General features: G+C 44.0%; 1 protein-coding gene across 2 annotated transcripts in view; it reads left to right on the top strand.

The window, feature by feature from the left end:
* The first annotated feature begins 2002 nt into the window (after nt 1–2002).
* MAST1 (microtubule associated serine/threonine kinase 1) overlaps nt 2003–23127 on the top strand; it is a 138439-nt gene continuing 117314 nt past the window's right edge. For both annotated transcript variants that reach the window (XM_073622704.1, XM_073622703.1), the window contains exon 1: nt 2003–2122. In XM_073622704.1, the coding sequence (XP_073478805.1) occupies nt 2084–2122 (39 nt within the window). In that variant the 5' untranslated portion in view covers nt 2003–2083. The remainder of the gene's footprint in view (nt 2123–23127) is intronic.

Genomic DNA, 23127 nt, shown 5'->3' with positions numbered 1-23127 from the left:
CAGAAAAAGCTTTAACAAGGATCTTCATGGCAGAATCACCAGGTATTCTTTTATTATAAGCTGCAAATAAAAAAAAAAAAAAGCGAAAGATTATATGACAACTGTTAAAAAAAAAAAAAAAGATTATATGATATTTGAGATTTCAAGTTTGCCTTTCCATTGCATTTCGTCTAATTTTCCAGTTTCTTACTAACATTTTGTGAAATGAAAACATTCAATTTTGCTCACCCATAACCTTCAGAATGGGATTGGCAATAACCGCCCCCCACGTGTCTTTCAAGAGAGGTCTGCTTCAGGCTGGGTTCACATTGGTGCAATCCCAGACATCGCATGTGATTCGCACCGCATGCTTGTGCATCTCACATGCAATGTCTGTGCAGTGCAATTTCAGCCATACAGTTTGTATGGCTGAAATCGCATCGCATTCAGACCAAAGTGGTGCCATACCCTTTTCTTTTTTTTTTGTCCGCACTGGAATCGGATCGTATGGATGTTCAGACCCATGTGACCCGATTCGCACTGCAATCTGCGAACCGATTTGGGGGTGTCATTAACTTCATATTGACACCCGCAGTGGTTCGCAGAAAGCAGTGTGAACTGCCTGCGAGTCAGATGCGATGTGGGAACCAACACAGGAATCGCTGTGGTCGCACCAGTGTGAACCCAGAAATTTGGCAATCATGCAAATTATAAATCTGCAATGCTGTGCAATTCACACCTGAAGGTGGGATAGCTGAAGACTTGTGGGGTTGATTTACTAAAACTGGAGAGTGCAAAATCTGGTGCAGCTCCACACAGAAACCAATCAGCTTCCAGGTTTCTTGTCAAAGATTAATTGAACAAGCTAAGGTTTGATGCTGATTGGCTACCACGCACAGCTGCACCAGATTTTGAGTGCTCCAGTTTTAGTAAATCTCCCCCCACTGTGTGTTTTAAATTTAAGGCCTCATTCACATGTGTATGCCTATCATTTCAACCATGTGAAGGTCCATCTTTACCTACACAGGGGTGCACAGGGGTGCACAGGGGCCCCAGGCAGTCCCATTCATGCCTATTGGGATGCATCGGCTGCACGGACACAGCTGCTAGTCCCAATTTGACAGCCGCGCGAGTGCGTGTCCTCGAGGGCACACTGTATGCACCCGCACGGATTTCAAATAGGGAGCAGCTTCTGTGTCCATTAGGGTTGCTCATCCCTTTAAACCTGAACACCTTTGAATTACACAAGTTCTGGGGCTAAGTAAATGCAGATAAGGCACCAAGTGAGTTTAATTACCACCTTAATCAGCCACAGAACCTGTGTAATTAATATGCTTTTGGGTTTAATGGGATGAGGTGGCAACCCTAGTGTCCATGCAGCTATCATGTCCAAATAGAAATGAATAGGACTGCCTCCGTGCGTATGCACAGACACCTGTCTATCCCTGTGTGGGCAAGGGTGGCCCTTCTCATGGCGGATAGGTACGCCTGTGTGAATGAGGCCTAAAGGTGGAATAACTATAGGCTTGGCAACCTACGTCTGATGGTTCAAGGTGTGTAGTCATGCAGGCCAACAGCAACAGCAAATACTAGTCTGAATCCACAAAGCAAAAACACACCGATCCTTATTTAATAAAAAAAAAGACAGTTATTTTCAGCTGCGTCCAATGAGATTGGAAAATGGCAGTCAAATGGGTAAAATAAGGATCTTTATCCTAGGTGGTAAAGCTTTGCCAATTGAGCCTATTGACTGGTAAATTCGTGGCCTCTTCATGCATCCTCCAAACAAATAGCTGTCCTGTCGATCTTCCTTCGAAAGGGTACCATTTGAAGTTGCCCATTATGCGGCCTCCCCACAATGGTCTTTTACCTGCCCTGTATTCCGGTAATGGCCCTGTGGGTTTGGTCGTCCATCCTCCCCCTCCTCCCTGTGTGCTAGTAAAAGGTAGCTGAGCCTTTGTGTTGATGTATTAAAGTGTAGCTGTGTGCAGCCTCCCTCCTCCTCCTCCTCCTCCTCCTCCTCGCCTCCCTCTCTCTCTCTCTCTCTCTTTCTCCCTCTCCCCCTCCCTGTCTGATCCTCTGTGTTCTGCACTCTCCATATGACATGGATGACTCTGCCATCATCAGACGCAGGAGGCTGCAGGTACAGTGCCACCTCTTCTGTGCCCTGGTCCCCCCTTCCTACCCCAGCAGGGTGCCCTCTGCTCATCTTGTCTGTGCCACCCTTGTCCTGGAGGTTCTCATACAACTGCTGACCCCGCTACATTATTCCTGTCTCATGGCATGTCTTAGCTCTCTATAAGATCCCCACTTCCTCCCTTCTCTCCTTCTCTCCCATTCTCCTGTCACTGTTTATATAGCAGAAGCCTTATACATCTTCTATAGAAACCTAACCCATCTCTGCAGCTCCTCCTGTTACTCCAGATAACGTTTTCCCCTATCACACCCCTTATTGCTCCATGCCGATGTAGGAAAGCTGGAGCAAAAGTGGAGCCGTTGCCCATAGCAACCATCCCTTGGAAAAAGGAAATGTGTAATCTGGTTGCTATGGCAACTGCTCCATGCTGCCGCTGTCATTTGACTGATGATATCCGACTAGTTCCTACGGGCAACAGCTGCCCTCTTGCTCCCATATTCTGCCTTGTGTTTTTTATGGGTTACTCCCTGTTTAACCCTTCTAAATGCTATAGTGACTCCTAACATTGCTCCAATTTAATAATGTAAGTTCTAATAAGACAAACTGCAGTAAGCCATAGCAGCCAATCATAATTAATTTTTATTGATTAAAATCTCATTGGTTCCTATAGGCTACAGCAATTGACACACAGGGTCATGTAAACAAAGAAATAGTTTGAAGCAGCAATTCTCAACCTTTTCAACATGGAAGAACCCTTGAAATAAATTTAAGGTTTTCGGGGGACCCCTAGCGAAAAATTACTATATCTGCAGCTCAAAGTACATTTGTTTGTACCCATTAATACCCATTGGCCAGTGGGGAGAATGCTCTTTACATTGGTGGTTCGAGTGAAGAATGCTCCTTACATTGATAGTCAATGGGAAAAAAACTTCTTACATTGGTGATAAGCGGGAGAATGCCCCCTTATATTGGTGGTCAATAAGAAGAATATTTCTCAAATTGGCGGTGAGTGGGAAGAATGCTTCTTACATTGGTGGTCAGTGGGAAGAATACTCCTTACATTGGTGGTCAATGGGAAGAATGCTTCTTACATTGGTGGTTGGTGGGAAGAATGCCCCTTACATTGGTGGCCAGTGAGAAGAATGCTCCTTACATTGGTAGTGAGTAGGAAAATGTTCCTTACATTGGTGGTCAATAGGAAGAATGCTCCTTACATTGGTGGTCAATGGGAAAAATACTCCTTACATTGGTGGTCAATGGGAAGAATGCTTCTTACGTTGGTGGTCGGTGGGAAGAATACCTGCTTACTTTGGTGGCCAGTGGGAAGAATGCTCCTTATATTGGTAGTCAGTGGGAAAATGTTCCCTACATTTGTTGTCAATAGTAAGAATGCCCCCTTATTTTGGTGGTCAGTGGGAAGAATGCTCCTTATATTGGTAGTCAGTGGGAAAATGTTCCCTACATTGGTGGTCAATAGGAAGAATGCCCCCTTATTTTGGTGGTCAGTGGGAAGAATGCTCCTTACATTGGTAGTCAGTGGGAAAATGTTCCTTACATTGGTGATCAATAGAAAGAATACTCCTTACACTGGTGGTCAATAGGAGGAATACACCATACATTGGTAGTCAATAGGAAGAATACTCCATACATTGGTGGTCAATGAGAAGAATGCTTCTTACATTGGTGGTCAGTGGAAAGAATGCTCCTTGGATTGGTGGTCAGTGTGAAAAATTTCCCTTTATAGATAGCAAAAATGATCATTGGTGTCAGTGGTTATGTATCTGAGCGGCAGAAGTGGCTCATTGCTCAAGAAACCCATGGCAACCTCTGAAGGATCCCTAGGGCTCTATTGACTCCTGGTTGAGAAAACCCTGTTTAAAGTATATGTAAACCCAAAGTAGATTATATTTAGTTTGCTAAAGCAGCCTGTATCATAAACAGTTGCCATTTTTAATTAAACAATTTTCAACTTTTGTCATCTCGGTGCTGCTGATCTGCTACAGCCCCTTGCAGCCACTGCTCATAACCTTGCACTCCAGCGATGGCTGCATGGCATTTCTTAGGGTGGGTATCCTGATGGTGATAACAGTGGACTATGCTTTTGTGATCTGCATTGGCATGGTCACTTGTAGTGTCAATTGGCAGAGAGTATGTACAATTGGAAGATAGTATTGTCACTCTGTAGCAGGATGTGCCTACATGAGGACCCCTTCATTCCAGGATTTACATGTATTATTTTAATGAAATTTCAATTTGAAAGTATTAGTAATGACTTTTGAAATTACTTTAAGTTATTAGAACTTATATGAGATTTTAGCAATTGGGTTTACATCTAGTTTTACTAGTAATATTGCGTCTAGCTTCTTGTACCTAGAAATGTTGCCATATTTTTGTTACACAGAGTTTGGAGGCCTTGACTTTGCTTCAGCTCAAAGCACTGACTTTCCATGATCACAGCAGCCAAAATACACAGCTGCTGAGGCACCCCCGTGCCACTGCCTGTTACTGCTCCCAGTACATATGAGGCTATGTGCACACAGGTAGTTTGGCCCCTCGGTATCAAATCCTGGCATACCTGGGAGGCACAGGTGCAGCATCCAGTCTGCTGCCAGGAATTCTGCATTTGGGGCATACGTCCCTGAACATATATGGTCCTTAAAGCTCGGTACAGCTTTTGACTGGTTGCAGGGCTGGAATCTGCACCTGAGCCATCCAGGTGCCCAAAAAGTCTGAATTTGACACTAATGGGCTAAATGCCTGTATGCATGATGCCTTACACTGACTATAATGGCTAACAATATATATTACACTGCCTATAACTGATAGACAGTGGTAAGTAAAATAGCACTATGCTACACTCAACCCCACTTGAACTTGCTGTCCCTGGGAAGTTTGCAGACTAAAGTTGTCCTGTGCAAAGCATTCAATAGCTCTACTGAAATTAGGTCTCTGGGAGCACCTGAAGAGTTGAGTCTTGGCTCCAGATTTTAGGACAAGAGGCAATGCGTTTCTGCCTGTAGGCATGTCAGTGGATGGTGGTTTAGAGGGCTTCACAACAGAAGCATGGACCTGAGATGGAAGGCCAGTATGTAACATTTTGCAGGATCCATGGCTTCTCCTGGTGGTCTATGAGGTCATGATGAAAGAGGAGCAGGTAGCTACCATTGAACCTCAGGTGGTTGAGATACTTGTGGCTCCTAAATTTGGACAGGTTCTTTGAAAACAATAACCCATAGGCCCCTTTGCGGTTCTTGACAGGCTTTAAGAGCTTATAGTATAGGGGCCTTGTTTTCCTCGAGTACCTTCTCTCTGGATATCATAGACTGTCATATTTGGAAAAGGTTGTTGTAAAACAACTCCATTGACTTCCTACAATGGTGTTTGCAATTTTTCTTTCTTGTGTGCATCTTTGCGTCAGGCTAGTTGTATGTTAAAGTTTGATGATTCTGACTTCCCTTGCTCCACCCATGACCAGTCATTAACAAACTGTTGGACTTCAGACAGGCCTTGTTTTCATTTTCAAATTCGAGAGTTGGAGTGTGTTTCAGTTCTTCTGTGGGGACTGTGGCTCAAAAGTCTGTGGGCCTCTGTAGAGTGCAGACAAACATACCAAGGTACCACATCACGGAATGCACCACATGGTTGTATTACCCGGCCACATCAGCCAAGTAAAAGGTCCATTTCCTTTATTTCTCATGAGCTAGGACTCTCAGCAGGTGTATCAGGGTGTGACTGAACCTCTCACATTACTTTGTGGGTGGTACAGGGTAGTGTATGACTTCTCAATCCCTAGTGAAGGCACAATCCTTGGAAGAACTCACTTTAAACATAGGGTCCTTGGTCTGAATTCATCTTCTGCAGACATTCATAAGACAGGCAGAAGTGGCGGTCTGGTCAGTAACCGCCATTGAAACTTGGTAAAGTGGTCCACCAAAACTAGAACGAGATGATATCCATCTTCTGAGATGTTGAACATAAGAAAGACGATGGTTAGTACTGCCAGTGGGTTAAATGTATGCCAAGTCAGAGGTGAGTCAACTGTTGTAATCACATGTGGTCTCAGGAGTAGTCTGTAGGTCATTCAAAGGGTGAAAGCACCACAAAGCTTGATTTAGTCTAGTAAGAATTTTGTCTTACACCACTTGTTAATCAATAAAATCAAACACGTTTCAGGGGCCCAAAACTTCCTCTTCACCAGAGCTTTTGTGCAGGCAGTGTATTCAAGTCCAGTTTGGCGACCTGTTGCTATCGGTATCGCTTTGCAGTTGTCAACTCCAATTTTTTCGAATGTGCTTTAAAGAGGTTGTTTCCTTAACTGGACTTTTCAGGTGCTTCGGTGATACAGTAATAACATATATTAGATAAAATAGTTACATAGTTAGATTAAAAAAGACACAAGTCCATCCAGTTCAACCCATAGAAAAATAAATAAATAGGTATACACAGCCCTATACACACAGTTGATCCAGAGGAAGGAAAAAAAAAGTATCCCCCTAGAAGGCAATCAGATATTCCCTGGATCAACAATGCCTGGTTGTAATATCCTGAAATATTTTGTGCATTTAAGAATGCATCCAGCTCTTTTTTAAAACAATCCACTGAGCTGGCTAGAACTAGTTCTGGAGGGAATCTATTCCTCATTTTCACAGCTCTTGCTGTGAAGAAACCTTTCCGTACATGGAGGTTAAATCTTTTTCCTCCAGACATAAATAGTAGTTTTTATTTAGACAAAATAATGTTAAAAAGTCAGCCAATCATCTACCACTTGCCCTTACAAAGGGGGAGTTTAGAGCCCCCAAAACATGTTGGCTCTTGTTGATTACTGTGTGGTGAACAAAAAAATTCTTACATACTGAATCATGCTTTTTGGTAATGTCATCCTTCTAATGTTCTACATATTATACTGCCTATATCCCCCCTGCTCTATAGTACACAGTGACATACTTAGGGGTTTCAGTGCACATTGGGTTCTGGCACTCTGGGGGTGCCAGTACCCATTTACTTTTTTATACATTTACCCAAATGTATTCTTATTTAATTCTTTATTTAGCGAAATGCGTCGAAATAAAAAAACATGACTTGACATACAGATCGGGTATAGACATACCTTTGTAAGAATTATTCGCGGCCCCCCTTTTTTTTGTGTTGCATGGATACTAGCAGTACAGCACTGCTTCTGCTTATCTGACAACTGCAGTTCAGAGCCAAGGGGAGGCTCCTCCTTGGCTCCGGTCACATGAAGCAGCCAAGAAGAGGACTTCCCCTTATTCTAATATGCTGCTGCCTCTTGTAGGGAGATCTGCACTGAAGGAGGGTCTGTTCTAAGGGGGGGTCTGTACTGAGGTGGTCTGTACTAGGGAGTATCTGTACATAGAGGGGTCTGCACTGGGGGTGTATATACTGGTAGGGGGTATCGGTACTGAGGAGGTTTGTTCCGAGGGATGTCTGTATTTTGGGGTGTCTGTACTGGGGGGGGTCTATATAAGGGGAGGGGCAGTACTGGGGGATGCCTGTATTGGGGTTGTCTCTGTATGGGGGAGTCTATACCAAGGGGGTCTGTACTGGGTGGGTCTGTCCTGAAGAGATAGGCTGCGATCTGTACTATGGGGGATGTGGGTTTTTGTTAGTGAAGGGGGAGATATTTGTACTGATAGGAGGGGTCATTTTTGGTTGTATTCTATGTAGTGGCCTGAACTCCTGAACCCCAGGTGCTAGATAAACAAGATGTTAAACTCCCCATAACTCTTCCTATTGCTTCATATTACTCTCCCTATAGCTCCTGCTACTACTCTATATCACACAGTTCTTCCCATGCCCCATAAATATCCTACTCCAAATTTCTCTCCCCACTATAACTCGATATACCCTTTGATTACAGTTGCACATATCACAGTGGACTTTTTGTATGAGAACGGAAGGGGTGTACACCAATAAGAATCCTGCCCTTGTTTCCCTATAGCAGTAAAATAAAGGAAAACACCTGCCTGGTAGTTTAACGTAACACAGATTTCTTCACTTGTCATTGATATACAAGTCAAGATTCCCCTATTACTTGTATCAGTTCCATCAATATGGTACATCTTTTGATCCTGTATCTGTTGCTAGGCAACCCTTGCATCATGACCCATGCCTGGCAGTGATGCTGCTTTGCATTATGGGCCCCGTAGTTTTTATTTCTAGGTTTGCAAAGCATTTTGGTGACATCTGTTTTCATCTTTTCCTCATGTCACAGTGCTTGTGGTGCTGTGTACCTAACTGCCCCTCCACGTGCTTGCAATGAATCATGGGTAGCGGTAGCCTATCCGTCCTATTCGCTGTGAAGAGCAAGGATCATGTGCAAAGTGTAGCAAATTATTTGATCAGTGCAAAATAATGTAAAGTAAAATTAGCAGATATACTGTAGGGTACATTGAGAAAAAAAAAATGAAAAGCAACTGCAAGTGTGTGTTTTATTACAAAAAGAGTAAATGCATGATTTTTCAGTATTTTCAGAAATTTCTTGGTATTCGGTTTTAACTCAGCAGTCTGTGGACGGTCTTTTGCAATGCATTTTGGGTGTTGCAGTCTTGCTCTCAGAAATTTTCAGCATGCTTTCTGCAGACTGTGCTCAGACCGGTGTCAATCCAATTTCCTCGGCTTTGTGACGTCGCCGGTGCTGTATGAGCTTATGGCTGTAGAATATATTTATGTTGTGCGCTAAAAGGGCCGCACTGCATTATGGATGGGGGCTGCCGTCCAGCTATTGATTAAATAATTGCTTTAACGGGTTGAATTAAATGAGACAGGATAGCAGAGACTCACCAGTCATTGTGATACTAAAAGTTCCAGCATGCCCAGAGTCAGTTATTTAAAGGGGCGCTGCAGTCTTCTTTTAGATATGGAGAGGGATACAGATGAACGATAAAGGTTTCGCGGTTGCAGGCAATATTAAAGCGGAACTCCACTCTCCTTTTGTGGATTGTTTATTCCAGGCCCTTTCTCTGACCTTTAAGACATTTGTAAAATGTATTTCTTTTATTTAACTTTTTTCGGGGGGGTAGCAAGTACCTTGGCCTTTTGGCTAAGTGTAGTATATGTTTATCAGTGTCCAGTAGGGGTGCTGTGCCATCATACTGGCTTTTTGACTAAGATGGCTGGCTATATGGTATCCCTGCTAGTATATTGGGGGTTCTGGGGGGATCTACCTTGTGGGAAAGAAACCAAATTAAGGTAGGGGTCAGGAATATTTCCCCTGGTGTGGAGGATTCCAAGGGGCCCAGTGCCTCCTGAGTGGTGGTATCTGCTCTTGTTGAGGGCTGGGAAGGCAGACTGCCTGCAGTGTCAAGTGTCCCCTGGAAGTGGTGACCCAGAGGTGCCAGAGTAACACTATAGGTTTGGGGACCCCACTGGAGGGTAGAAGCTGGATATCCATTTTAAGAATATTTGTCTGCATATTGCTTGTATATGCACATAAGGGCAGCAATATTGGCCATTACATTTGCAGGTTCAGCTTCCTGCTTGGCAGTGCAGCACAGTGGTTGTGCCTTGCTGCGCCTCTTATCTCACTCGTATAGTATAACTTGACAATGCTCCTGGTAGGCAGTGTTGAAAAGCTGCTGCAGATATGATTCTTACCAGTCAAGATGGTGCTGGACACATGGCTGAACCCTACTTGCTTTGTTGGAAAACAACAAAAACACAGAGACAGGAAATTACATCATAACCATGTAGTTCCATTAGGGAGAATAATACATTATACAAGGATTAAACATAACACACACTACTGCCTAGTGGCATGACCAATAATCACAGCATATTATACAGGTGCATCTCATAAAATTAGAATATCATCAAAAAGTTCATGTATTTCAGTAATTCAATTCAAAAAGTGAAACTCATATATGTAATATAGATTTATTACACACAGAGGGATATATTTCGAGCATTTCTATCTTTTAATTTTGATAATTATGGCTTACAGCTAGTGAAAACCCCAAATTCAGTATCTCAGAAAATTAGAATATTACATAAGACCAATAAAAAAAAGGATTTTTAATACAGAAATGTTGGCTTACTGGAAAGTATTTCCATGTACAGTATAGTATGCACTCAATATTTGGTTGGGGCTCCTTTTGCATGAATTACAATGTAGTGTGGCATGGAGGCGAACAGCCTGTGACACTGCTGAGGTGTTATGGAAGCCCAGGTTGCTTTGATAGCGGCCTTCAGCTCGTCTGCATTGTTGGGTCTGGTGTCTCTCATCTTCCTCTTGACAATACCCCACAGATTCTCTATGGGGTTTAGGTAAGGCGAGTTTGCCGGCCAATCAAACACAGTGATACCATGATCATTAAACCAGGTATTGGTACTTTTGACAGTGTGGGCAGGTGCCAAGTCCTGCTGGAAAATTAAATCAGCATCTCCATAAGGCTGGTCAGCAGAGGGAAGCATGAAGTGCTCTAGAATTTCCTGGTAGAGGGCTGCGCTGATTTTCTACTTGATAAAACACAGTGGACCAACACCAGGTGATGACATGGCTCCCCAAATCATCACTGACTGTGGAAACTTCACACTGGACCTCATGCAACTTGGGAACTGTGCCCCTCCACTCTTCCTCCAGACTCTGGGACCTTGATTTCCAAATGAAATGCAACATTTTCCACAGTCCATGAGATTTGGGGAGCAATGTCATCTGCTGGTGCTGGTCCACTGTGTTTTATCAAGTCCAAAGTCAGCGCAGCTTTCTATCAGGAAATTCAAGAGCACTTCTGCTGATCAGCTTCATGGAGATGCTGATTTCTTTTTCCAACAGGACTTGGCACCTGCCCACACTGCCAAAAGTACCAATAACTGGTTTAATGATCATGGTATCACTGTGCTTGAGTGTCCAGCAAACTTGCCTGACCTAAACCCCATAGAGAATCTGTGGGGTATTGTAAAGAGGAAGAATAGAGACCTCAGACCCAACAATGCAGATGAGCTGAAAGCCACTATCAAAGCAACCTGGGCTTCCATAGCACCTCATCAGTGCCACAGGCTGATCGCCTCCATGCCACGCCGCATCGATACAGTAATTCATGCAAAAGCAGCCCTGACCAAGTATTATGTGCATACTACCCTGTTTCCCCGAAAATAAGACCTAGCGTGATTGTCGGTGATTGCTGCAATATAAGCCCTACCCCCCAAATAAGCCCTAGTTAAAGTCCTTGTAGGTCTTGTTTTCAGGGTAGGGCTTATTTTGGGGGAAAACAGGGTAGGGCTTATTTGGGGGGTAGGGCTTATATTGCAGCCATCACCGACAATCACGCTAGGTCTTATTTTCGGGGAAACGGTATACTGGACATGGACATACTTTTCAGTAAGCCAACATTTCTGTATTAAAAATCCTTTATTTAATTGGTCTTATGTAATATTCAAATTTTCAAAGACACTGAATTTTGGGTTTTACTAGCTGTAAGCCGTAATCAACAAAATTAAAATAAAGAAAGGCTTGAAATATATCACTCTGTGCGCAACACATCTATATAAAATATATGAGTTTCACTTTTTGAATTGAATTACTGAAATAAATTAACTTTGTGATGATATTCTAATTTTATGAGATGCATCTATATGAGAATGGTTGTTGCACCTATCTCTGTGTTAACAGTGGGCTAGCACAGAGATCATATGAACTTATCTGCCAAGGCTTTGGGAAACATACAGGAACTTAGGAGAAGCAGGTTTGTATACATGGCAAGAAAGAGTAAATATTAATTCAAAAATTGTGAATTGGTAATGCCGACATGTGCCATACTGAAATGTGTTTAAGTGATAGGTATGGGAGGTGTTGAGCATGACTGTGCTTTTCGCCAGTATTTACCAAAATCCCTGAGGTGTTCTAAAGGGCTGGTCTGCAACAAAAACAATAAAAAAAAACTGGTGTACACCTATTATTATGGTTGTATGCGGGTGTAAATTTATACTGTTTTTTAATCTAAATCTCTTCAATGCCTCCCTCCCTAGTAGTACATGTAGTACTCACTTTTACTTCACTCCCTCGCCTCTTTATTGAGAAGTTGGAAGCAAAGAAATTACCCAGGACTTCCAGATATGGAGGAACATGTAACTCACTCAACATGACAGAGTTGGTACTTTCTGATTGGCCCATTGGAGTCACATTGGGGTTCGGTGAGTCCTTAGTGACATGTATGCTGCAACTGGAGCAACATAGAGCTGGCTCAATGCTTCTTCTTCACACTGCCAGTGGTGGAATGGATCAGTAAGGAAGTTTAGGAGAACAGAGTATGTGCTGCTAAAAAGAGGGAATTAAAGTGAACTTGATGCTTTTCCCTGTATGTACAAGACAAAGGATTACTTTAAAGCGAAACTGCAGGATAACACAGTTAAATCTATAGTCTAGGCATTACCAAAAATACCCATTCATGTGTCCACCTGCCTTTTCTCCCTGTTCTCCAATCGCTCCACATGAGCTCTGTAGTGATCACCATGCTGCAGTCTATGGTGTTTAAGAAAAAGGTTGTTGAAGTTTACAGTGCACTCATGTATAATGCCACTCGAAATGTAGAACTTCCATGACCTGGCACCATATTTGTGGTTCACTGAAGTAATTTCAACTCTGCTTTTGTTCTAACTTTTTCCATTTTGTTATGTCACTGATCTCTAATTAATGGATAGGCTGTGTCCTGAATATGAAGGTCTCAGTAACGTCACTGGTGTCTAGTGGATGGATAAACTATGTTCTTATGAATATGAAGGGCTCTGTGATATCACTGGTCTCTAGTAATTGGATAGGCTGTGTTGTCCTGAATATGATTAATTGCAGTGATGTCACTGGTTTCTAGTGAATGGATATGCTGTGTCCTCATGAATATGAAGGGCTCGGTGATGTAACTGATCTCTAGTAGATGGATAGGCTGTGTTGTCCTGAATATGAAGTATTGCAGTGATGTCACTAGTCTCTAGTGAATGGATAAGCTGTGTTCTCATGAAAATGAAGGTCTCAGTGATGTCACTGGTCTCTAGAGAATAGATGGGCTGTGTTCTCATGAAAATGAAGGATTTCAGTAATCTCTCTGGCCTCTAGTAAGTGGATAGGCAGTGTTGTCCTGAATATGAAGGGTCTCAGTGATGTCACTGGTCTATAGTGAATGATTAAGCTGTATTCTCATGAATATGAAGTGTCTTTGTGATGTCACTGGTCTCTAATGAATAGATAAGCAGTTTTCTTATGAATATGAAGGTCTAAGTGATGTCACTGGTTTCTAGTGAATGGATATGCTGTGTCCTCATGAATATGAAGGGCTCGGTGATGTAACTGATCTCTAGTAGATGGATAGGCTGTGTTGTCCTGAATATGAAGTATTGCAGTGATGTCACTGGTCTCTAGTGAATGGATAGGCTGTGTTCTCATGAAAATGAAGGGTCTCAGTGATGTCACTGGTCTATAGTGAATGATTAAGCTGTATTTTCATGAATATGAAGTGTCTTTGTGATGTCACTGGTCTCTAATGAATAGATAAGCGGTTTTCTTATGAGTATGAAGGTCTCAGTGATGTCACTGGTTTCTAATGAATGAATAGGCTGTGTTCTCATGAATATGAAGGGTCTCAGTGATGTCACTGGTCTCTAGTGAATGGATAGGCTGTGCCCTCATGAATATGGAGGCTCTCAGTAATCTAATTGGTATCTAGTGAATAGATAGAATGTGCCCTCATGAATATGAAGGTCTCAGTGATGTCACTGGCCTCTAGTGAATGGATAGCCCGTGTTCTCGTGAATATGAGGGTTTTTTGTGATGTCACTGGTCTCTAATGAATGGATAAGCTGTGTGCTCATGATTATAAAGTATCTCAGTAGTGTCACTGATCTCTAGTGAATAGCTAGGCTGTGTTCTCGTGATTCTGAAGTGTAGAGTTTGAACACTACAGCCCTATAGTGGGAGCTCCTCTGAGCAGAGTAAGTTGGTTTGAGCTTTTTGGTGCATAATTGCTGTTGAGAAAACTGGCAAGGAAGAGAAATCATTGGCAAATTTGTGCACACTGCACAGGCTGCCAGCTAAATCTCTCTAGTCACTTGTCAAAAAAAAAAAAAAGAGTTGTCTTGGAGATGACGATAACTAAGAAATGATGACTCTGTGGAGATTGCTGGCTTTCTGCTACAAGAGAGGAATAACCCATGAGGGTTATGTATTTACACTGCTGAAATGCGATTTAGCCGTTATCTGAATTACGCAGTCAGTTACCTGCTCTCCTTGGGCCTTGTATCCAAAAATGAACCAAGCAGGCTCCATCTGTCAGTTTTCTTCTGCAGGTCGGAATGTGAAAAGAGGAATCTTATTGGCATTTAGATCCACTTCATTCAGTACAAATGGTACCACACCAAGGGCCGTGATGTTTTAACATGTTATATACAGTCTTTATAGTAACCCTTAGGAAATGTACGGGGATCCTTAAAGGGGATGTCATTATCCTTGTGGCCTGCTGTCTTCCTGATTGGTGAGGCACACCAGCGTGTGTGGCGTAGTGTTATAGTGAAGTACAGAGTGGAAGGGTATGTCTGGGTGGGCTCCTGAGCAGTTGGTGGATTCGAAGGCACCATGGTGTATGGAATTGCTGGCTGTGTTTTCCACTTTGGAGTTGAGGCTTGTAGCAAAGATACTGGATCCTATATGTGGAGTAATAAGCCTCGGAGAAGGTATTACTGCAGATGTTTAAACTATAATGTAAGACGGTCTTTCCTCTTAAAAATATGGTGTCACTGATATTGAACAAAAACACATTGAGGTTTACTAAAAGCAAACAGGCTATGCACTTTGCAAGTGCAGTTACTCCAGTGTTTAGTAAATAAGAGGTAGCTCTGCTGACTTCCATCATCCAATCACGTGTAAGCAAAAATGTTTTTTTTTTTTTTTTTTCTTGCTTGTGATTGGGTATTCTTTGCAAAGTGAAGCCTCGCCTCATTAACTAAGCAATAGAGCAGGGGTCTCCAATCTATGGCCCTCCAGTTGTTCAGAAACTACAATTCCCATCATGCCTAGTCATGCCTAGTCATGTCTGTGAATGTCAGAGTTTTACAATGCCTCACGGGATGTGTAGTTCCGCAACAGCCGGAGGGCCGTAGTTTGAAGATCCCTGCTCTAGAACAACTGCATTTGGACTTTGACAAGAGGCTACATGACTACTATACAACAGAGTTGTCTAGAGCTCCCAACACAGTGGTTCCAGGCCTGGTCTTTTAGAGGCTGACTACCTACCTGGCTCAAACACAAGAGGGTCACTACCAACCTGGCTCAAACACAACAGGGTCACGGATTTCCCCATTACCACTGCTGGGCAAGCTGACTCTCCTTCTCTCGACCACCGCCAGTCCACTTAGTCAACTTTATCGAAGTTGCAGGCCCTCTGAACTCCCTCAGTACCCTCAGTACCCACTTCTTTATAATATGACTACTAACTACAACTCCTCTCGGACTCCACCCCTCCCTCTCTTTAATACCTACAACTAGACAGGCAAAGGGGACCCCTAAGAGGGGAAAAATTACATGGCACCCCAGACCCAACATGAGCACCAAAGGGGTGCTCCCACAAGCGTACCAAGAGCCACGACCTGTAAAGAGAACCTGTCATCCTTAAAACCCCACCAACTTCAGTGGCCACTACTAAGCCAAGTAAAAATGTTGTACCTTTTTTCATAATGTAGAATAAACAAATTATTAGGGGTCCCTTTGTTACACATTGACCCCCTTTGTTATGCTCTTGTTATGGTCTAGAGACAGAAAACTATGAGACCAACAAGAGATAAAACCTACCAGCCTGAAATTTAGGATCACATTTAGTTTAATGAATGTCATCACACACTGTAGATGAATGGATATCAACATTATCTCTTATTTGATGTACAGGTAACAATGGATCTCCGCAGTTGCTGGGCTTTACTCTCTTAGCCGTCTGCCAAATTCTATTTTTTTCTGTCTTACCCCAGCCAGCTCAGTGTACCAGGAAGTAGCCAAAAGAGGTGTCTATATTGTGACTAATTAGCCTGTGCCCATATTGTCTGTGCATCTCAATGAGCCTCGTGTATAAAAACGTGAATGAAAAACTGGATATGTGTCATAAAGCAATTCTGCAGATGCCTGCTTTTAAGTGCACCTGGATTATAGTAGCAAACATAATAACGAGAATAAGGAAGGGAGGTGGATGCTGCATTTGGCTCTTTCACTAAAGTATGCTTTATTCAATAAATAGCATAAAAGCCAGACTAACCCATACCGACCCATCACAATTTACTACAATAAAGCTAGAGCAGTAAAATATGGAATATGACTGTTGTTATGATATTGCAGTTCATACTGTATTTCATGTGCTGTGTATTGAATAAATGTGCTAGTACATTGTTTAGCCCAGCTAGGGATCGTTCACATGTGTGTGTGTGTGTGGGGGGGGGGGGGGGGGGGGCTAGGTGGTTAAGTAAAGGTAATGGTTTTACTGCCCCCTGAACCCTAACATACAGCCGCTCTCAGATGTACACATACCGCAGCCGCTGCAAAACTTAACCCCCATGTTGCTTTTTGGGGGGTGGTGCTCCTGCCAAAATGCAAATAATGCAGGTGTATGTGGTTGCCCTGCAATTGCAGTGCGGTGGTAGAGCAGTTATCGGTTAAATAAGGCAGTGAGGAGGCGTCATATGACTGCTCAGGTCAACAGATACCAGAGTTTGACCATGCTGCACAGTACACTCCCCGCTGTCAGAATACAATAGTGTAATGGTTAAACGAAAAAAAAAAAAAAAGTCTTGATGCCCCCATCCACATACTCAAGGTGGATGGGGGAATCCCTCCCACTGCGCTACTGTATTCTAACAGCAGGGAAACATCCCTGCTGTCGAAATACACTCATCAGCACTGCTGGCTATAGCCGACAGTGATTGAGTGAGGATTTTCGGGCTGGTTTTACAGAAGTTGATCAGGAGATCCATAGATGGATCAAAATTCATCCAGTCCATGCTGAACTGGCCTAATTTCGATCTATCTATGACTGGCTTTACAGTGCTGAAATTTTCAGATCTGCTGATAAAGAAGAAAACGAGTTGTAGGAACTCTTTTGTGTCTCCCTTGCAGCAGAGTTTGCCCTGTCACCTCTCCTGCTTTCCTTTTCTCCCTTCCTAATCTTTCCGTAGCACAGTCTGTGTCATTCCTGTTCCTTTCTTCCCCCTTCAGCAACAGTAAGGCCTCATGCACACTGGACATTTTACAGCTGCTGTTTTTGGCTTCAGATGTTTTTTTTCTGCAGCCAATGAACTCTCCAGCATGTTATCCTCTGTGTCCATGCACACACAGGCTGTTATCAGCAGTTTTTGGCTGGGGCATTTTCTGGCTGGAAAAACCCCCCAGAACTAGTGGGTTTTGAGAGGAGTTTTTCAGCTGTAAAAACACTCTAACTCTTGTAGCACGACCCCCTAAGGGACTGCTTGGAATTACCTGCTCATCTGCACTGCCATGACCTGGTGAACATTCCAACTCACCTGGCACTCTGGGTTCCGACATCCTTGCACCACTTTAAAATAATAAGTCAGACAACTCTGTGTATTCACGTTCTGATAGTGTTTACTAGAACAGATTGAAAAGGATATTGACACAAAGAGGAGGCAATAGATCTGCTGAGTTTTAGGCGAAGTCGGCAAAGGAATTCATCCAAATAACACAAAGCAAGATATTATCAAGTAGAACAGTATATTATATACATTGGGTCAATGACGTACTGCTAGCACCTGTAAGGATGGACACAGCTATCTAAATATACTGAGACACTTCTTCAGAGGGAGTCCTTGACCCACCTATAACTGTTACCCTAATGAGAGTTCAGACTTAAAGGTGATAGTATAAGGGCCCTTACAGCAGTAATGACAGTAATGTTCCAGTTGCAGATCTGATGTTCTTCACCGGCATGTAGGAGCTCATTAACTGTAATAATAAGGTGTGGTAACAAGCAACTGTTCCTTTTAAAGAAAAACTAAAGGTGTCTATGCACAGTGTTCAAAGCGAGTTCAGTAAAGAATTGCTAAGGTAAAGATGTCTGTGCAAAGTTTCCCAGTGGAACCGTGATAAAGGATTTGTAAAGGCCCTCTCACCAACAACCAGGCCGATATGAATTCTTCCAGACAGTAACTCGTGTAGCGACATTTGTGCAGCGGATCTGCTGTTTCGATCTCCCTGTGTGAAGCTTGGTACACCGACTGGCAGGTGATCGGAGTGGTGCTGGATGGACTTCCGATGACAAACGGCAGAGCTATGCCCCTCTGGCACAGGTTGGAAGGTGGTACACTGCATGGTAGGCCACGACCCCTCTCTCCATGCAGGAAGAGGTTGATCTTATGTCAGGCCCAGGAGGAAGAGAGCTCCGTGCGGGCTTTTGCTTCTTTTTATAGCTACTCCCAGCAATCTTCCTGATGTTAGCAAAGATCCCTGGGATATGTAGTCCAGGCACATAATCATGCGAGAACTACTCATGCCACAATCCCTTTTATTTGGCACACAAATATGATGTCACCTGTTATACTGATCACTAGAGGGACATGCGATGCATGGAAATGCTGGAGGGTACTGTACTTTACGATTGTAGTCCATATTGCTACATCCTCCCCCCACTTGAAAGTCTTTGGTCCCTAAAGACAGAACACAACCTGTGGAATCATTTTACTGCATCATGAAAGCTAAACAATTAACTATCTAACAAATTAGCAGTTGCAACAGCTAATAACTGACCTAATGAAGGGTCTTCTGATAGCAAATTAGTAGGAGAAGTCATGTTAATTTTATGACAGGCCAATAACAAGTTAGTGGCCCACCCAGTATTGTCAGGAGATGGATCAAGGTCATCCTTTACTAAAGGTTTTGATAAAGGAGGCAAGTGCTTGACTGGAATGTTGAGCAGTGGGTATGAGTTCATCAGAATTTTCTCCAAGGGTATCTTTTTGGAGGGCATATCCCCTGTCTCAACCTGAATGGATGTCTTCCAGCGACTTTGGTTCCTGTTCTGTTTCCCAAAAACTGCATCCAGCTTCAGGTTTAGGTTCTACTTCAGGCTCAGGTTCTATCTCTCTCCATGTGAGGCTAGTAGGGGGAATGAGAGCATCAGCCACACTAGACTCTTCACTGGGTTCCAGCTTGACCTCCTCATCTCCTCTGAGTGGGTCGGAATCTAATGTCTCGGTGTCAGACAAATGGCAACCTGTCCTTTTACAGCCTTCTTTTCCAGCATCAACCAATCAAGAGTTAATTCCTCATCATCACTTTCCTCCTCCTGGAGTGTGGGTGGACAAGTTTTCCTGGCCCTAGGCCTCAGCATTAGGGACTGATATGCCTCCAAGCAAGGGGTTGAGGGTACTCAAACAGCCTCTGATATGGGCAGCAGATGGTTTCGATGCCAAGTCTTGAGAGGGCCAGTCTTCCCTTGAGGCTGGATCTGATATACAGGGAGTCCAGGTAGTCATTTGCAAACAATGTAGGTTGGGAAGGCCATCGATCAGCCAGCTTATGTTTCCCTGGCACCCCTAGATTGCGCAACAACAGTCAATCCCCAGGTTGCACATCCTGAACCCTCACTCTAAGATCAAAGTTTTTCTTGTTCCTTTGTTCTCCGATAGTAGAGGCCTCCTTGGCTTTTTCATAAGCCACTTTTAAATTCTTCTGGAGTCTGTCAATATATCCCCTATAAGAAGCTTAGGAGGTGTGATCTAATGATGTTCCAAAAGCCAGATCCACAGGTAGGTGAGCTTCTCTCCCGAACATTAATCTGTAAGGGGAGTATCTAGTAGAATCATTTGAGGTGCTATTGTAGGCATGAACTACTGCAGCGATATGATCCCCAATGCTGTTTCTTCTCTAATGGGAGGGTTCCCAGTATGTTCAACAGGGTACGGTTGAAACGCTTAGGTTGTGGATCCCCTTGGGGATGTAAGGAGTAGTCCTGAATTTCTTTATGTTTAACAGTTCACATAGTCTTCTGATCAGTTTGCTCTCAAAGTCCCGTCCTTTGTCCGAATGTAAGCACTGAGGTAACCCGTAATGAACAAAGAACTTCTCTGCTAGAGTCTTGGCCACTGTACTAGCTTATTGATTCCTAGTGGGAAAGGCTTAAGCATATCTGGTGAAATGATCTGTCTCAACCAGAACATTACTCTTTCCACTCAGATCAGGTTCCAGGCACAAGAAATCAATGCACACCAACTCCATTGGTCCTTGACTCTGTAGATGGCCCATTTGGGCTGCCCTGCCTGGTAAACTTTTTCCTCTGGATGCATCTGATACAAAAGTGGCAGTAACTTTCCACCTCCGATATCATGGATGGCCAGTAAAATCTATTCATGACCAGTTTGAAAGTTCTATCTGGGCCTAAGTGACCATGATCATAATGGAGAGCGGTTAGCACAGTTAGACGATGTTTCTTAGGGAGGAACAGCTGGCTTACACTTCCGGCTTCTTCAGAAGGACGTCTTTGATATATGATCCCTTCTTCCAGCTTCATTCGCTCCCATTCTCTATGAATCACCTTGGCCACCTCGATGGGGCTATTCACCAATATCTGGGGGTCTTGGGAAAAAACAGGGAGGGGGAGGCGCAGACCTGAGTGTAGTATTAAAATGATGACTTTAATAGGATAAGATGAAAAACACTTACAAGATGATAGATACATGCTCGTCAAAGTAAAGTGCAGTCCTGGCATTCCACATGGCTCTGTGGGTCCCACCGCTGTTCCGGATAGCTGGAAAGGATTGAGAAGCTGGCTGGAATGGATCACAGTGTTTCTCCAGGAGCAAAGGAACCAAGCAGCTCCACACAGACCAGCATGGACCGTGGAACAGGAAGTGATGTCACCGGCATCTGATTGGACTTAGGCAGGGCTGGAATCTTGTCAATCAGGGCTAGATTCCAGCCATGCCTAGGTCCAATCAGTGAGGCTGCGACTCAGATAGGCCACTGGGCGAACACCCCCTCAATGTCATCTCTGTTGGCATCCACGTGTAATTCATATGGTTTGGATGGATCAGCGTAAGCCAACACTAGTGCTTCAACCAGGCTCTCCTTCAGCCAATCGAAGGACCTTTCACTCTTCACTGTCCATTGTTCCTTGATAGATTCACGTGGCTTCCTGGGACCTCCCCTCTGAGTTCTCTGCTGTTCCCCTTCCGTTTTCTCATGTAACAACTTGTTCAATGGCCGGGCAATCTGCGAGAAGTTCTTCACAAATCTTCTATACTAAGAGCAGAAGCCCAAGAAGGACCTCAACTCAGTGACGGTATTTGGGCGAGGCCAGGAAGTGACAGCCTTCAGCTTTTGAGGGTCAATTGCTATCCCTTCGGCGGACACCACATGTCCTAGGTATGTGACTGAAGTCTGATAGTCTCCAAAGACAGCTTCAATCCCTCGTTATGTAACTGCTGGAAAACTTTCTCCAACCGAGCTTCATGCTCCTCCAACCTTCGACCAAACACAATGATGTCATCGAGATAAACTAGCACTTCCACCAAGTTCATATCACCCACAGTGTTCTCCATCAGTCGCTGGAAAATTGCAGGGGCCCCGGTTAGTCCCTGTGGCATTCGATCAAACTGGAAGAACCCCAGAGTGCTGATGAAAGACGTGTTTTCTCGGTCATCTAGGTGCATGGGGATCTGGTAATAACCACTCTTTAGATCTAACACAATGAACCATTTGGCCGCTGATAAGCATTTTAAGGGGTTGTGTATTGATCTGGGATAGTCCTGCGATTCATGGTTTGGTAATCAATACACATCCGAAGGGACCCATTCTTCTTTCTTACTACAACAATTGGGGAGGCATAGGGGCTCCTGGACTCCTCAATGTCCCCTGACTTCTTTAACTCAGCCAATTGCTCTTGAAGATCTTCCAGATCACACAAGGGGATTCGCCTTGCCCTTTCTCAAAATGACTTATGTTCGGTCAGTTGAATTCAATGTTGAGCACTCTTGGCACAGCCCACATCGAAGTCATTCTCGGAGAACAGTTTCTCCCAGCGCTTTAATCCTCTCCTCCCATGAAGGGGGTAGATTTGGGCAGTGGACAGTGGTTCTTCTTTCATTTCCGTTCTGAGTTATCTCCTCCCCTGCTACCGGGGTGGCAGCACTCACTTTTCCAATCACTATCCGAGGCTTTAAGCTGATTGGGTGGCTGGTGACGTTCCGCACGCTGATAGGAATTCACCCCCCACTTCTCAGTAAGGCTTGAGTGGGGACAATCTCCGGGACCAGTTCTACTCTGACCTCTTCTTCCGCTGAGTCAGCTTCTAGCATCACATGTGGACCCGGCTGGTCCCATGACAGCTTGACCGTGGCTTTCAGACAGGCCCTCTCTCCAGGCTGAAACACCTTCTCATGGGTATCCAGTCGCCACAATCTTCCCACTCCTTCAGCATGTGCCTTCTTCTCTTGCAACACTGTCCGAAACGCCTGCCTCAGCTGAGGATGAATCTTCCCTACCGGGGCACCCTCCACGGCCAGAGGAGTGAGGAGTCTCCTCACCAGGTTCGTGTTGGTGCCTATCAATAGGGAGTTTCGGCCTGCCCCAGGAGGTCAGGGGCGAATGACCGCTGGTGACAAGGCTCTCTGGTTTTCCCGATAAAGCAAAGTCGAAGGTTATCTTGATGGGTATGTATCCATTGTATGGGCACTTCTGAGTCCCGATGCCCCAAATCTCAAATTTCTCGAGCTTGCACAAGGGAATATGCTTCAAGTACTGGTGGCAAAAGTCTCAATATAGCAACGTCACCTGGGCTCCATTATCCAGTAGGGCTTGTGTATAGATGCCCTCTACCTGTATCTGTACTATGGGGGAAAGCCCCACTAAGTTCTTGGGTAGGTTTCTCACAGGCGGCTCTATAGTTTGGTCCCTAACCAGCCTCTCATTCAGCAAGGTGTACATTGATTTCCTGCCCCCGTCTTCCCTTCTCCGAGGATTTTAATTCTGTGGCTCGTTTAGGTACCAAAGGGTCAAGGGTGACCGATGACTTGCGCCC

This window comes from Aquarana catesbeiana, linkage group LG03 (assembly GCF_042186555.1).
Source record: "Aquarana catesbeiana isolate 2022-GZ linkage group LG03, ASM4218655v1, whole genome shotgun sequence".
NCBI classification, from domain to species: Eukaryota; Metazoa; Chordata; class Amphibia; order Anura; family Ranidae; genus Aquarana; species Aquarana catesbeiana.
The sequence above is the reverse complement of the archived record's forward strand: the minus strand, read 5'-3'. Positions and strand labels throughout refer to the sequence as shown.